The sequence below is a fragment of the Rhinopithecus bieti genome, unplaced genomic scaffold, assembly GCF_001698545.2.
Source record: "Rhinopithecus bieti isolate Rb0 unplaced genomic scaffold, ASM169854v2 scaffold_66233, whole genome shotgun sequence".
Lineage (NCBI taxonomy): Eukaryota > Metazoa > Chordata > Mammalia > Primates > Cercopithecidae > Rhinopithecus > Rhinopithecus bieti.
The window spans coordinates 122,179-136,892 of NW_016824978.1; the positions used below are offsets into that span (position 1 = coordinate 122,179).

The 14,714-nt window shown below is 37.8% G+C and overlaps 1 protein-coding gene across 4 annotated transcripts in view; it reads right to left on the reverse strand.

The window, feature by feature from the left end:
* KRABD5 (KRAB domain containing 5) overlaps positions 1 to 14,714 on the reverse strand; it is a 44,140-nt gene that overhangs the window by 22,391 nt on the left and 7,035 nt on the right. For 3 of the 4 annotated variants that reach the window (XM_017862756.1, XM_017862754.1, XM_017862755.1), the window contains 2 exons: positions 11,350 to 11,476; positions 10,751 to 10,846 (listed from right to left, as the gene is read on the reverse strand). The exons of the other annotated variant lie outside the window; for it this stretch is intronic. In XM_017862756.1, coding sequence (XP_017718245.1) covers positions 10,751 to 10,846; positions 11,350 to 11,383 — 130 coding nt within the window. In that variant the 5' untranslated portion in view covers positions 11,384 to 11,476. The remainder of the gene's footprint in view (positions 1 to 10,750; positions 10,847 to 11,349; positions 11,477 to 14,714) is intronic. 4 annotated transcript variants of the gene reach the window in all.

The window sequence follows — 14,714 nt, forward strand, 5'->3', positions numbered from 1 at the left end:
CTTTGACTTTTGTAAAATAAAAATGGTCTACAAATCTCTTGTAAAACAATATGACTATACTTAACACTAATAAACTACACTTAAAAATGTTTGAGATGATGATTGTATGTTTTCACCATTAAAATTTGACTACTTAAAAGAAATAGTTACAAAATGTTTCAAAAACCACCTTCAAAGAACAAAAGTGTTCCTCTCACATAATTATATAGATCCAAACAATAGATTGTGAATTGAAGATTATTTCCTTAACTACTCATCTAGACAGAATAAAGCAATCATTAACAGCTAAGAAAAAATATATATACAAGATAAGTCATAAACAAAGTAGAGGCAATATTTATACAGATTAATAATACGTGGTATTTTATAAGCAACAGGCGTATAGCTAATTCATATATAAATAAAACATCATATTGTCTTAAAGTGTACAGAGTTGAAAATTATCATCCAGTTCATAATATCAAGGTTGAAAAGCAAAAATACAATTACCTGATCTAAGGAAACCTACCTGAAAAAAAAGAAACACAATCATATGGAATCAATAACAAGAATAAGACAAATTTTAGTGCATAAAATAGTAAGCACATCATAGATATTCTATTAAAAAATAATGCTTTATATATTTACAATATCAACTGTGTGCACCCATGAAGAACAGGCATTTTGAATCATTGCCATTCAATAAATGGCAGTAAAATGTCACAGGAAATGCATTACAATCATTAATAATTAGCTCTAATGAAAAAAATTTAATGAATAAATACTTAAAAGACACTAGGAAGACTTCTTTATCATGTTATCAATATACTGGTGCTATGCTTACATAAAATATAATGGCTATAATAAAGTCTTTAGAAGCTAAAAAAAGTTTTCTATTTCCTAATACAGGAACAACATAAATGTTGCAAAATATGGTGAGAATTACTGAAATGTAAAGTCAGTATTTGGGATTACATTACACATCATTTAAATACAGACTAAAAAAATATAAACTTTAATTCTCTTTTGCTTGCAGTAAACTTAAACTTATAATCAAACATATTAATAAATATGTGGTACCCACTAGTAATCTAATTGACATCTTATACAATGTGTACATGTGAGCATTTTATTTCAGAACTTTTGAATCTAAAAATCAGACAAATTTGATATATATTTCAGAAAGGGAAACATATAGGATTAGAAACATAAACAAGATGACAGAATAGGAGGCCCCCATGCATATTTCTCACAACACAATGTGGCAGCCATGCCAAACACAACTGCCTTTATGGGAGCTTTGTGAGCCAGGTCAGAATTTCTGATGCCCGGCTGGAGCCCAAGATCAAGGAGGACAATTTGAGGACAAGTCCTGAACCGAAGGGTAGGCTTATTGATCATGGTTCTGGACACAAAACAAAAACACTGCCATATCCCACTGTAGATTTAGCTACAGCTCACTTGGCCTTGGTCCTGCCGCTCAAAAAATCTTCCAAGAATCCAGGAGGATTCATTCCCACCTGAGATTCAGGTGACAGGCCTGAAGATCCTGGTCCTGCCTGTGCTCCCTGAATAAGGCAAAATCTGTCTCTGTCACCTCTCAGTCATGGTCTGGAAAAAATCCTGTCCACACAGAGACCCTCAGGAAAAAAACGTCCATCTGTGCCCCTGGATGTAGAACTGTCAACACTGACCCAAATGGGAATCCTTAAGTGGCACTGAAACTTTGCTCCAGTTTCATGCAGACACAGGTCAGGAGCTTTGCTCAACCTGGGACCTGCCGGAAAACACACACATCTGTGCCCCTGGAACTACACTTGCTGACATTAGTCTCACTACGAATCTTAAAGCAGCCTTGTAACCTAGGTCTACTTTCTGTCAACCAGGGTCTGGGAACAGTCCTGCTCACCCAGAAACCTGGAGGGAGACATGTCATGGGCCCAGAGGCAGCTGAGATTTTAGTCTCAGCTGTGTATCCTATAGCAGCCCTATGAATCAGTTCCAGCCCCGCTCAGCTGTAATCAGGGGTCAGGCATGTCAATCAGTGACTTGTTCAATGACTGGATGAAAGCACTCTCAGAGACTCAGCAGAAGCCACAACTGTCCACATCTATTCTATTAGCACCCCACTCTGCAGAAACAACTACAATTCCTTATCTTAGAACCAGCCCCAATGCTCACGAGCCTGAAGAAAGTTGTCTTCCCAGAGAACAGACAGGATCCATGACTATCTATGCCCTGCTAATAGTTCTCTCAACCATAAAACCCACTGCAGACCCAGTAGCACTCATGTAACACGGCTCCAACACACTCAACTGCAGTATTAGTCAAAATCTCATCAGCTCAGGATCCGAAAGAAGAAAGTATTTATTTTCCAAAACTAGTCTATAATGACTGGAAGAGATGTTTGCTCCTTCACATTCAGGGACATAAACATAAGCCTACACAGATTATAAAGAATCAGGCAAACCACCATCACCAAAGGAAACTAAAAAGTCCTAGTAATCATCTCCAAAGAAATGGAGATCTGAAAGTTGGCTGATGAAGAATTCAAAACAATCATCTGAAAGAATTTCAGTGAGATGCAGAAGAACACAAATAGATAACTAAAAAGTTTTATAATCCAATACTTGAACAAAATGAGAGTTTTAATAGAGAAACAGAAACCATTAAAAGGAACAAAATAGAAATCTTGGAACTAGAGTGAACGATGAAAGAACTGAAAAAACTATAACAGTTTTAACAAGAGACTCAATCATGAAAGAAAAAAAAAGTCAGCAAACTTAAAGACAGGTCATTTGAAAGTAATCAATTAGAAAAAAATATGAAAGCATGAAGGAAGCATATAGCCTGGATAGTATATCATAAAGTGAACAAATATACATATTTTAGGATTTTCAGAAGAAGAAAGAAAGAGGAAAAAAAGATTAAAGATATAATGTCTTAAAACTCCCCAAATCTGGAAAAGAATATGAACAACCAGTTTCATAAAGCTCAAAATACCTACGGCAAGAAGAACCTAATGAAGATTCCCCTGGGACATATCATAATTAAATTGTCAAAATTCAAAGACAAAGCAAGAATCATGAAAGCAGCATGAAATAAGAGATTCTTCACATACAAGGGAAACTTTATGATGTTATCAGTAGATTTTTTAGGAGAAACCTTACAGGCCAAATGGGAGTGATACTATATATTAAAAGAAAGAAGGAAAATTAAACAAAAAAGACAACTAAGTAGGCTACACACAACAAAGCATCATTTAGAAATAAAAGAGAGATGAAGACAAGACCTTCCCCCTCACCAAACAAAAAAGCTAAAGGAATTCATCACCACTAGACCTGTCTTGAAATGCTAAAGGACTAAAGGGAATTACTCACATTGAAATGACGAAATGCTAACTAAACATGAAAACAGTAAAACTACAAATATCACTGGAAATGGTAAACAGTGAAATTCAGGATACTCAAATACTGTAATGGTGGTACATAAATCACTTTTAATTCTAGTATAAGAACTATAAAACAAAAGTATTTTTAAAAAGTATAGCTACGATAATTTGTTAATGAATACAAAATATAAAAGTTTTAAAATGTGACACATATAGTATAAAATGTGTGAAGGGGAGGAAAATTGTAGGGTTTTTCTATGCATAAAAGTTGAATTATTATCATCTTAAACTAGACTGTTATATGATGTTTTATGTAACTCTTATAACCACTGGGGGAAAAAAAGAAACTGTAGTAGATACAAGAAAAGAGAAAGTAAAGTATATAAAACAACAAAACATGACAAAAAATTAACATAACCAAATCATAAGAGGAAAAAAGAAACAAAATAGAAAACAAACTTATAAGAGTTACCCATCAATAATTACATATAAAGAGATTAAATTATCCAATAAACAGACACTGAATGTCACTTCCAAAATTTAGGTTAAAATTTAATAGCCACTGTGATAGAATTAAGAAGTGGGACTTTTAAGAAGTGATTAGGCCATCAGAGCTCTGCCTACATTAATGTATTAATGTCCTTATCACAGCAGTGGGTTAATTATCACAAGTGTGCTTTTGTTATAAAAGGGAGCTCTCAGCCGGGCACGGTGGCTCAAGCCTGTAATCCCAGCACTTTGGGAGGCCGAGACGGGCGGATCACAAGGTCAGCAGATCGAGACCATCCTGGCTAACATGGTGAAACCCCGTCTCTACCAAAAAACACACACACACAAAAAACTAGCCGGGCGAGGTGGCAGGCGCCTGTAGTCCCAGCTACTCGGGAGGCTGAGGCAGGAGAATGGCGTGAACCCGGGAGGTGGAGCTTGCAGTGAGCTGAGACCCGGCCACTGCACTCCAGCCTGGGCAACAGAGCGAGACTCCGTCTCAAAAAAAAAAGAAAAAAAAAGGGAGCTCTCTCCCACTCATGCCTTTGGCCGTGTTATTATGCAGCAAAAAGGTCTACACCAGAAGCCAATGTCACGCTCTCTGCCTTCCTTGCCTCCAGAATCATAGGCTAACTCGTATTCCTTATAAATCACCCATTTCCTTATAAAATACCCTGTGATATTCTGATATAGCAGCACAAAACTGATTTAAAACAGAGAGTGGCTGAATGAATTTTTAAAAATCCAGTGACAGGTTGCTTACAAGAGACTCACTTTTGATTTAAGGACAAACATAGGCTAAAAGTGAAAGAACTGGAAAGGATATTCCATACAAATGATAAACAAAAGAGTGCAGGTAGGGGTAGTTATACTTACATTAGATAAAACAGACTGACAAAATCTGTCACAAAAGACAAAGGAGTTAACTATATAAGAATAGGTTAATTTGTCCAGAGGATAGAGCAAGTAAATAGACATATGCAGCCAATACTGGAATACCTAAATATATAAGGCAAACATTAACAGAACTGGAAGGAGAAATACACAGAAATACAACAAAAGAGAGTGTTAGTACCCTACTTAAAAATGGATAGATCATTCAAGCACAACATTAAGAAAACAGTGCACTCCTATAACACTATAGACTAAATATACATATATATCCCATCCAACAATATGAGAATACAGTCTTCTAAGAATACATGAAATATTCTCCAGGATAGATCACATGTTAAACCAAAAGTAAAAAACAGTAAGTCTTTTCAAATTTATAAAGATTAAAATTATATCAAGTTTTTTTTCTGATTGCACTGATATAAAACTGAAAATCAATAGCAGAAAGAAAATTGGAAACTTACAAATATGTAAATATTAAACAACACACTCCACAAAAATCAATGGGTTAAAGAAGAAATCAAAAGAAAAATCTAAACATACCCTGAGACAAATGAAATTGGAAACACAAGAAACCAAAACTTGTGTGACGCAATCAAAACAGTTCTAATAATTTATAATAATAAAGTTCTACATTAAGAAAAAAAAAAAAAAGGCCAGGCGCCGTGGCTCACGCCTGTAATCCCAACATTTTGGGAGGCCGAGGCGGGTGGATCACGAGGTCAGGAGATCAAGACCATCCTGGCTAACACAGTGAAACCCCATCTCTACTAAAAATACAAAAAAATTAGCCGGGCGTGGTGGTGGGCACCTGTAGTCCCAGCTACTCGGGAGGCTAAGGCGGGAGAATGGCGTGAACCTGGGAGGCAGAGCTTGCAGTGAGCCAAGATCGCACCACTGCACTCCAGCCTGGGCGACAGAGTGAGACTCCGTCTCAAAAAATAAAAAGAACCAAAAAGATGTTGAATAAGCAATCTAACTCAATTCCTCAAGAAACTTGAACAAGAACAAAATAATCCCAATCCCAATGTTAGCATAATTATGGAAATAATAAGAATTAGAACAAAAAGACTAGAAAGACAATAGAAAAGATCAAAGAAACTGAGTTGAGTTTTTCAAAGAAAACAAAATTGAGAAACCTTTGGCCAGATTAAACAAAGGAACAAAAAGAGAGAGGACTCAAAAAATTACAAATGGGCTGTGTGCACTTGCTCATGCCTGTAATCCCAGCGCTTTGGGAGCCCAGGAGTTGGAGACCAGCCTTGGCAACATGGCGAAACCCCTCTCTCCAAAAAGTACAAAACTTAGCTGAGCATGGTGGTATGCACCTATAGTCCCAGCTACTTGGGAGATGGGAGAATCACCTGAGCCTGGGAAGATGAGGCTGCAGTGAGTCATGATCATGCCACTGCACTTTGGCCTGGGCATCCGAGTGTGACCCTGTCTCAAATAAATAAATACATACATAATGAGTCATGACAACTGACAACACACAAATACAAAGAATAATAAGAGACTACTATGAACAATCATATGACAGCAAATTGGATAACTCAGAAGAAATAGATTCTTAGAAATGAATGACTCACCAAGATTAAATCACAAAGAAACAGAAATACTGAACAGACCAATAATAAGAAAGGAGATTGAAGCAGTTATAAAAAATCCAATGAGAAAAAGCCCATGACCAAATGACTTCATGGGTGAATGGTATCACACATTTAAAGATTAATTAATGTCCATCCTTCTCAAATTCTTCCAAAAAATTGAAGGGAAAAAACACTGCCCCTTAGTTTGCATGTAATGAAAAGTGGGTATATGAGTACATGACTGCAGAACTGCTCCTCTCAGCACACTGCCTACAGGGGAGCCTCACTCCACAGGAGCAGTCATAGAGTTCCAACACTGCCAGCTCAATAAAGCTGTTTTCTTCTACCACTGCCTTGCATTTGAATTCTTCCTGAGTGAAGCTATGAACCTTCCCAGTATAAGCCCCAATCTGGGGGCTCACCTGCCCTGCAACAAGAGCAATTAGGTAAGGAAAATAAATAAAAAGCACTCACATCAGCAACAAAGAATTATAATTCTCTCTGCTTGCAGATTAGGTGATTTTATATACAGAAAACCCTGAAGAGTATACAAAAAGAGTTAGAGCTAATAAACTCATTCAGTAAAGTTGAGGTCACAAAATTAACATACAAAAATTAGTTGCGTTTCTACATACTAACAATAAACAATCTGAGAAAAAAAGTTAAGCAAACAATCTAATTTATAATAGCATCAAAAGTATAAAATTCTTATGACTCCATTTAACAAAGGAAGTGAAAGATCTGCTCGGTAAAATCTATAAGACATTGATGAATGTAATTGAAAAAGACACAAATAAATGGAAAGATATCCCTTGTGTCATGGGCTGGAAAGACTAAATACTTGATAAAATGTCCACAACTACAGATCACAAAGTGATCTACAGGGGGTTACAATCGTCATCCCTATTAAAATTCCAATGTCAGTTTTCACAGAAATAGAAATAAATTCTTAGGCGGGCGCGGGGTGGCCTCAAGCCTGTTAATCCCAGCACTTTGGGGTTGAGGCCGAGACGGGCGCGATCAACAGTCAGGAGATCGAGACCATCCTGGCGTAATACGGTGAAACCCCGTCTCTACTAAAAAATACAAAAAAACTAGCCGAGCGTGAGGCGGGCGCCTGTAGCTACTAGCTACTCGGGAGGCCTGAGGCAGGAGAATGGCGTAAAACCCGGGGAGCGGGAGCTTTGCCAGTGAGCCTTTGAGCATCCAGCCACTGCACTCCAGCCTGGGCGGCAGAGCAAGAACTCCGTCTCAGAAAAAAAAAAAAAAAAAAGAAATAAATTCTAAAATTTATTTTATTTTATATATATTTTTTGAGACAGAGTCTCGCTGTTGCTCAGGCTGGAGTGCAGTGGCGTGCTCTTGGCTCACTGCAACCTCCACCTCCTGGGTTCAAGCAATTCTCTTGCCTCAGCCTCCTCAACAGCTGAGATTACAGGTATGCGCCACCATACTTGGTTAATTTTTGTATTTTTAGTAGAGACAGCGTTTTCGCCATGTTGGCCAGGCTGGTCTTAAACTCCCGGCCTCAAGTGATCCACCTGCTTCGGTCTCCCAAAGTGCTGGGATTACAGGTGTGAGCCACCACATCTGGCCTTCAAATTTCTATAAAACCACAAATGACCCCAAATAGCCAATACAATCATAAGAAATAAGAATGAAGGTAAAGGCATCACACGTCTTCATTCCAAGCTATTACAAAGCTATACTAATAGTGAGTATTATATTGACCTAAAAAGACACATAGACCAATGGGACAGAACAAGGAAACTAAAAATAACCCCATGTGTATACAGTTAGCAATCTTTGACAAGGGCACCAAGATACACAAAGGGAAAAGTATGGTCTCTTCAATAAATGATGCTGGAAAAGGTGGATATTTATGAGCAAAAGGATGAAACTGAACATTTATACCATATACAAAATGAACTCAAAAGAATTAACACTTAAATGTAAAACCAGAAACTGGAAAACTTTTAGAAGAAACACAGGGAACAAACTCTTCGACATCAGCCTTGGTACTGAATTTTTAGATTTCACACCAAAAAAGCACAATCAACAAAATTAAAAAACAAAAACAAATGGGCCCACATCAAACTAAAAAGTTTCTGCACAGCAAAGGAAACAAAGAACAACGTGAAAAGGCAACCTAAGGACTGACCTAAGGACTGAGAGAAAATATATCTGATAAGAGTTTCATATCCAAAAGATATAAGAATCTCACACAACTCAATTGCCAGTAAAAGTAAATCTGACTTAAAAATATGCAAAGGACCTGACTAGAAATTTTTCCAGGGATGACATAAAAGTAGCAAACAGGTTTAAGAAAAGGTGCTCAACATAATTAATCATCAGGAAAATGCACATCAAACCTCAATGAGCCATCACCTCACATTCACAGAGAGATATCACAATGAGATATCAAATCATGAGATATCCCCCCCACTGTTAGAATGGCTACTATCAAAGAGACAAGAGATCACAAATGTTGGTGATAGTGTGGAGAAAAGGAAACGTTGTACACCGTTGGTGGAAATGTAAATTGATCCAGCCATTATGGGAAAAAGCATGGAAGCTCCTCAAAAAATTAAAAATAAAAATGCCATATGAACCTCTAATCCTACTTCTAAGTATATACCTAAAGAAATACAATCTGGCAGAAGCTGTGGCTCACACCTGTAATCCCAGCACTTTGGGAGGCCCAGGCAGGCGGATCACTTGAGGCCAGGAATTCAAGACCAGACTGGCCAACGTGGTGAAACCTCATCTCTACTAAAAATACAAAAAAATTAGCCAGGAGGGTGGCACAAGCAGGTAATCCCAGCTACTCAGGCGGCTGAGGCAGCAAAATAGCTTCAACCTGGGAAGTGGAGGTTGTAGTGAGCCAAGATGGCGCCACTGTACTCCAGCCTGGGCAACAAAGTGAGACTCCATCTCAAAAATAAATAAATAAATAAATAAATAAATAAATAAATAAAATCAGTATGTTAAAGAGATATCTGCCCCCTATGTTCATAGCCGATTATTCACAATATATAGTGGAATATTATTCAGCATAATGAAGAAGGTAATCCTGCCATTTCTGACAACATGGATGAATGAACCAAGTGGACACTATGGTAACTGAGTAAGATAAAGAAATACAAATACTGTATAATATCAGTTATTTGTGGAATCTAAAATAAGTTGAGCTCATAGAAGTAAAGTATAGAACGGGTCCCAACAGCTGACAGGTGGTAAAACTGGGGAGATACTGGTCAAAGAGTACAAACTTTCATTTAAAAGATAAATTCTGGGGATCTAATGTACAGTATTGTGAATATAGTTGACAATACTCATATATACTTAAGGTTTGCTAACACAGTAGATCTTTAATGTTCTCTCCACAAAAAAACTGGCAACTATGTGAGATGATTAATATGTTAATTAATTTCATTGTATTAATCAATACACACTGTATACATATATAAAATCAAATGATCAGGATGCACCTCTCAAATATATATAATTTACAAGTGTGGGGAAAAAATCCACATGAAAGAAGGAAGGAAAAGAAAAAAAAAAAGGAAAAGAAAGAAAACGAACATAAAGAACACATTCTCATTACGCTTCCCACTTAACCAAACAAAATTATAAAATGTTATGAATATATAAGGTAAGAGTTGAAAGTTTACTACATACTGAACAATGTTCTCAGCTCCCCATAGACATTTATTAAGTTAAGAATTCTACATAGTAAGTAATATATTAAATGATTTTAAATCTGTGGAATTTGTGCATATAGATATTACATTACTAATCTTAGTTTAGACTAGGAAAGATGAAAAGTTGAAGTGAAATACAGGATTAGATTTTTTTTTATATTTAGGAAGATGTTTTGCACTCTGATGAATTACTGAGTCTCAATTTTTGTAGGATCATCTTGGAAACCACCATAGGATTAGAAATTAATATACCAGAAAATATGTGACATTTATCCACAGAATTCCTGGGACTTTTGAAAAAAATCCTACTGTCCATCACTCATCTCACACATTTCTGACATGACACAAAACCAGAACTTTAAAAGTGGTTCCACATAGAGGTAGAAACATGCCCAGACTTTCCCAGAGCCCCCAAATCAATGCAAGGGCAGTCAGATCACACAGGCCCTCACAGGCCAAGGGGAGCACTTTGGCTGTCACTGTGAATTTGATGGTGGATCACAGAAGGGGAAGGAAAATCATCAGATAATTTAAGAACATGAGATAGAAGATGTCCCTCTGTGACAGCAAGAGAAAGAAATAAACCCAAGTGTCTCAAAAATCATTTCCATTGGAGAACTTCCCAATCCACACTCCAAGGTCTGGTTCTTTCTTGACCGCTGGACCTTTCGCCCATGTCATCTACTTCATCTGCTCCCACCTACCTGGCTGGATGGCTACTGTCTCCTCACTCTTCACATTCCAAGGCTCTTTCCTTTGCTCCAAAAAGGTGATCAGGTCCGGCTTAGAGACAGCGAGACCTGTTTTATTAGAAAAGTCACATGACTCTTGCTGGGAGTTCTTTAATTGCCAGCTCAGTAGGATACTCAGTAAAGAGGGAACATTATAGAGAATCCCAGAAAATTACTTCCCCAAACACTGTTTCCTGTCAGCTTCTTTACAATATTTAGGAAGCATTTTAAACAAAGGAATCCTGAGCTTCACTTCCAAGTATGACTAAATCAAAAATAAGGAGAAGGAATTGGATTTTAAAGTGTGGGCAATCATAGTTTATGTCACTCCATTTCTAGAATCACCACTAAACTACAGTGAAGCTTCAACATCATCTCAAGAAAGAAGGCAAATGTCAAGATCAAACATTAGGAAGTCTTTTCTACAACAAACCCACAATTTTTTTTTCCTGGAAGCAGGAACCTGAATTCATTCATATAAAGCATAAGCTCCCAAGTGGCATTCTACAAAGGATAGAAATAAAACCCTTAGTTATTAGATATTAGATATTCCAAAGGCAAGTTATCCTCACCCAGAGAGACCAGGTTTCTGTAGTTCTCTAACATCACATCCCCATATAAAAGCTTCTGATCTGAGTCCAGGTGTTCCCACTCCTCCTGAGAGAATTCTATGGCCACATCCCTGAATGTCAACAGTCCCTGAAATAAAAATAAATAGCACATTGACTATGTGGCCATGGGCAGAGTTCATCATTTGACAAACCAAGATGAAATAAGAGAGCTAAGAAAACTGACTCTGATTTATATGAGTGACCTGAAATATTCCATAAGATACTTTTAAACACAATATTTTCTAATGTATTCTCTAACTCTGTGGAAAGAGAATGATATAAGATCCACAAAACCAGTGTAGATACTATGCCTATATAGAACATAGAGTATAAAACTAAGGCATCAAGGCCAGGCGCAGTGGCTCATACCTGTAATCTCAGCACTTTGGGATGCCGAGGTGGGTGCATTACCTGAAGAAACCCCATCTCTACTAAAAATACAAAAAATTAGCTGGGCATGGTGGCACACGCCTGTAATCCCAGCTACTCAGGAACCTGAGGCAGGAGAATCGCTTGAACCAGGAGGTAGAGGTTGCAGTGAGCCAAGATTGCGCCACTGAACTCCAGCCTGAGCAACAAGAGCAAAATTCTGTCTCAAAAAACAAAAACAAACAAAAAACAAAAAACTAAGGCATCAACATAGGAATATACACTTTTGAGTCTATATTTACATCATCCACAATCAGTTGTATATAATTCTCAGGTGGAAAAGTCATGGTGACTTAGAGGCATACTTCTCAAATTGTATTGTATTCAACAGTAAACTGCAGAACTGGTTCAAATGCAGATTCTGATTCAGGAGATTTGGGGCTGAGGCTGGGGCTGCATTTCTGCATTTTTAACAAGCTCATCAGTGATGCCAATGCCTCAGGTCCAGAGGCCACACTTTTGAACAGCAGAGAGGTAGAATTCAGGGATGATGTGGAATTGAGAGTTTTATGAAATTTACAGGTTATAACCTAATAGCAAGAATAGAAGAATCCTTTTTGAACATTTACTATTTCCTAGATGTCATCCTAGCAGTTTTCATGTATTGATAAAACCATAAAATAATCTATGTGAGAAATAATACTATTCTTCCTCTTTAATAAAATATTTTGCTAACGCTTCCCCTCTGTCTCAAGCATGAAAAAAAAAAAAAAATTTTTGCCAAATATCTAGTATATAGTAGAGCTTACTTTATTTTTTATTATTTATTTATATTACTATTATTATTTAATTATTTACCCCAGTATCTAACTTAGAATTCATTTCAAAGGGACATAACAAGGCCAAATACTGCAGAAGATAAAGTATAAAAGAATGTTCAGAGCAGGTGTCACAACTTGAGAAGATGATGAAAACAGGAGAAGGTCAGCAACACAAAACTGATCAAATGATGTTGTAGTCATATGCACACATCATACATGCAGAAATTGGTAACTAATACATACCATTGAAAAGTGACAGAACATTTCTTAATTAAGAAATATTTTAAGTTGTGTTACAAAACTATAAAAACTCTTTATGGATGATACCTTTTTCTGTTTTTAACCCAAAACTATGAAGACAAGATATACAATGATATAACTAAAATGAAAGAGCTTCTGTTTCGTTGAGTCTAAGTTGTTCCCCCCAAGTTTTTTGTTTTATTTATTCCTAAGTGGCTCGCGTTATATTTTAGAGCTATTAAGACAGTAGATATATTATTATATGTATTATTACTTCCTGAAAATACAGAGAATAGGCGGCCCCGGCGGTGGCTCAAGCCTGTAACGACCAGCACTCTTTGGGAGGCCGAGACGGGCCCGGATCACGGAGGTCAGGGAAGATCGAGAACCATCCTGGCTAATACGGTGAAACCCGTCTCTAACTTAAAAATACTAAAAAACTAGCTGGGCCCGAGGTGGGCGGGCCGGCCTGTAGTCCCAGCTACTCGGGAGGCTGAGGCAAGGAGAAAGGCGAAAACCCGTCGGGAAGGACGGAGCTTGCAGTGAGCTGAGACCGGCCACTTGCACTCCAGGCCTTGTGGTGGCAGAAAGCAAGACTCCGTCTCAAAAAAAAAAAAAAAAAAAGAAAGAAAATACAGAGAATAAAGAAGTGTATGCTTGTGAAATTAAGTAAATTAAAAAGGAAACCTACAGACAATGAGGCCTATTTCAGAACTTCCAGTTAAAAAACCAGTAATTTACAGTCCCAACAAAGTAGAGCCTTCACCTCCAAAGCAAACCCACCAAGCAAAGGGCCACTGAAAGCAAGGGAGTCTCTGAATTTAAACGAGAATTGGTTTATACGCATCAACTCAGTAAACCTCCCTCCTAGATACATTAACAACAAAGAGAAAGAATAACTAGTGAAAGGAATCGGCAGAGAGCACTGAACCAGGGGAACTGAAGTTTAGGCATCGGCTGTAATGAGACGACTGGTATCAGTGCTGATGTACAAGATGGAACCCATAATCATTATTGTGGTATCAGTGGGGGAAAAAGTAAATCATGTCCTGAGTAGAATAATAAACAGAATCTGTGGGGAAGATACAGGTGGGCCATATTATTTTTTTTTTTTTGTTTCTTCCAAACTGGCCATGTGGATCCTACTTAGAAGCCTGGGCTGAGAACCACTGAGCAATCATTCCTCTCAAGCTTTCAACTATGCCATACACATCATTTGTATCTGGGCCCTGTGCCTAAGTACGTGATTTTGCCAGGTTTTGGAAAAGTTCCAATGAATGGACTTAAGACCCATTATCTTTAGCAAACACAGCTAGAGGAAAGCGGGCAACGGCACACTGGAGTCCTTACAACTCAATACCTAAATCCACAACGCAAAATACTTTTCTTTTTCATTCACAGCGAGGACCACCAAACCAACTGTCCCGAAAAATTTCACACATCCTTTGGCCAGCCTTTTAAAGTCTCCAGGGGCCCTGGAGAAGACAGTAACATCTAAGTCCAGCAATTTGGAAACATGCATGGATTAGCCTGCATGAAAAGCCGTGGTTTACTGAGCTTGTACTATGTGCTCAACAGGAATTGCACTGTGGGCTGGCAACATCACATGGTGTGAGTAAGCCACATAAACCCCTGGGGATGTGGGTCCTGAGTATCCCGTAATTCCCTGCAAGATTTAGATGATGGCCCAGCCTTTCTCTCTCTTCTTCTGTTTCCCTGTCACTATAAAAGCTAACTATAGACAGATGGGAGGGATACGGAAAAGAAGGGTGAAGTTTAGTTCATAAGGATTTCTCACTGTCATCTTTACATTGACTCTGTACTACTTGTGGAGCAACTACTGGATCCTCAGGAATGGAAAAAAGGTTGCCAGGTGGGATGTCTCTAGAAGCACTG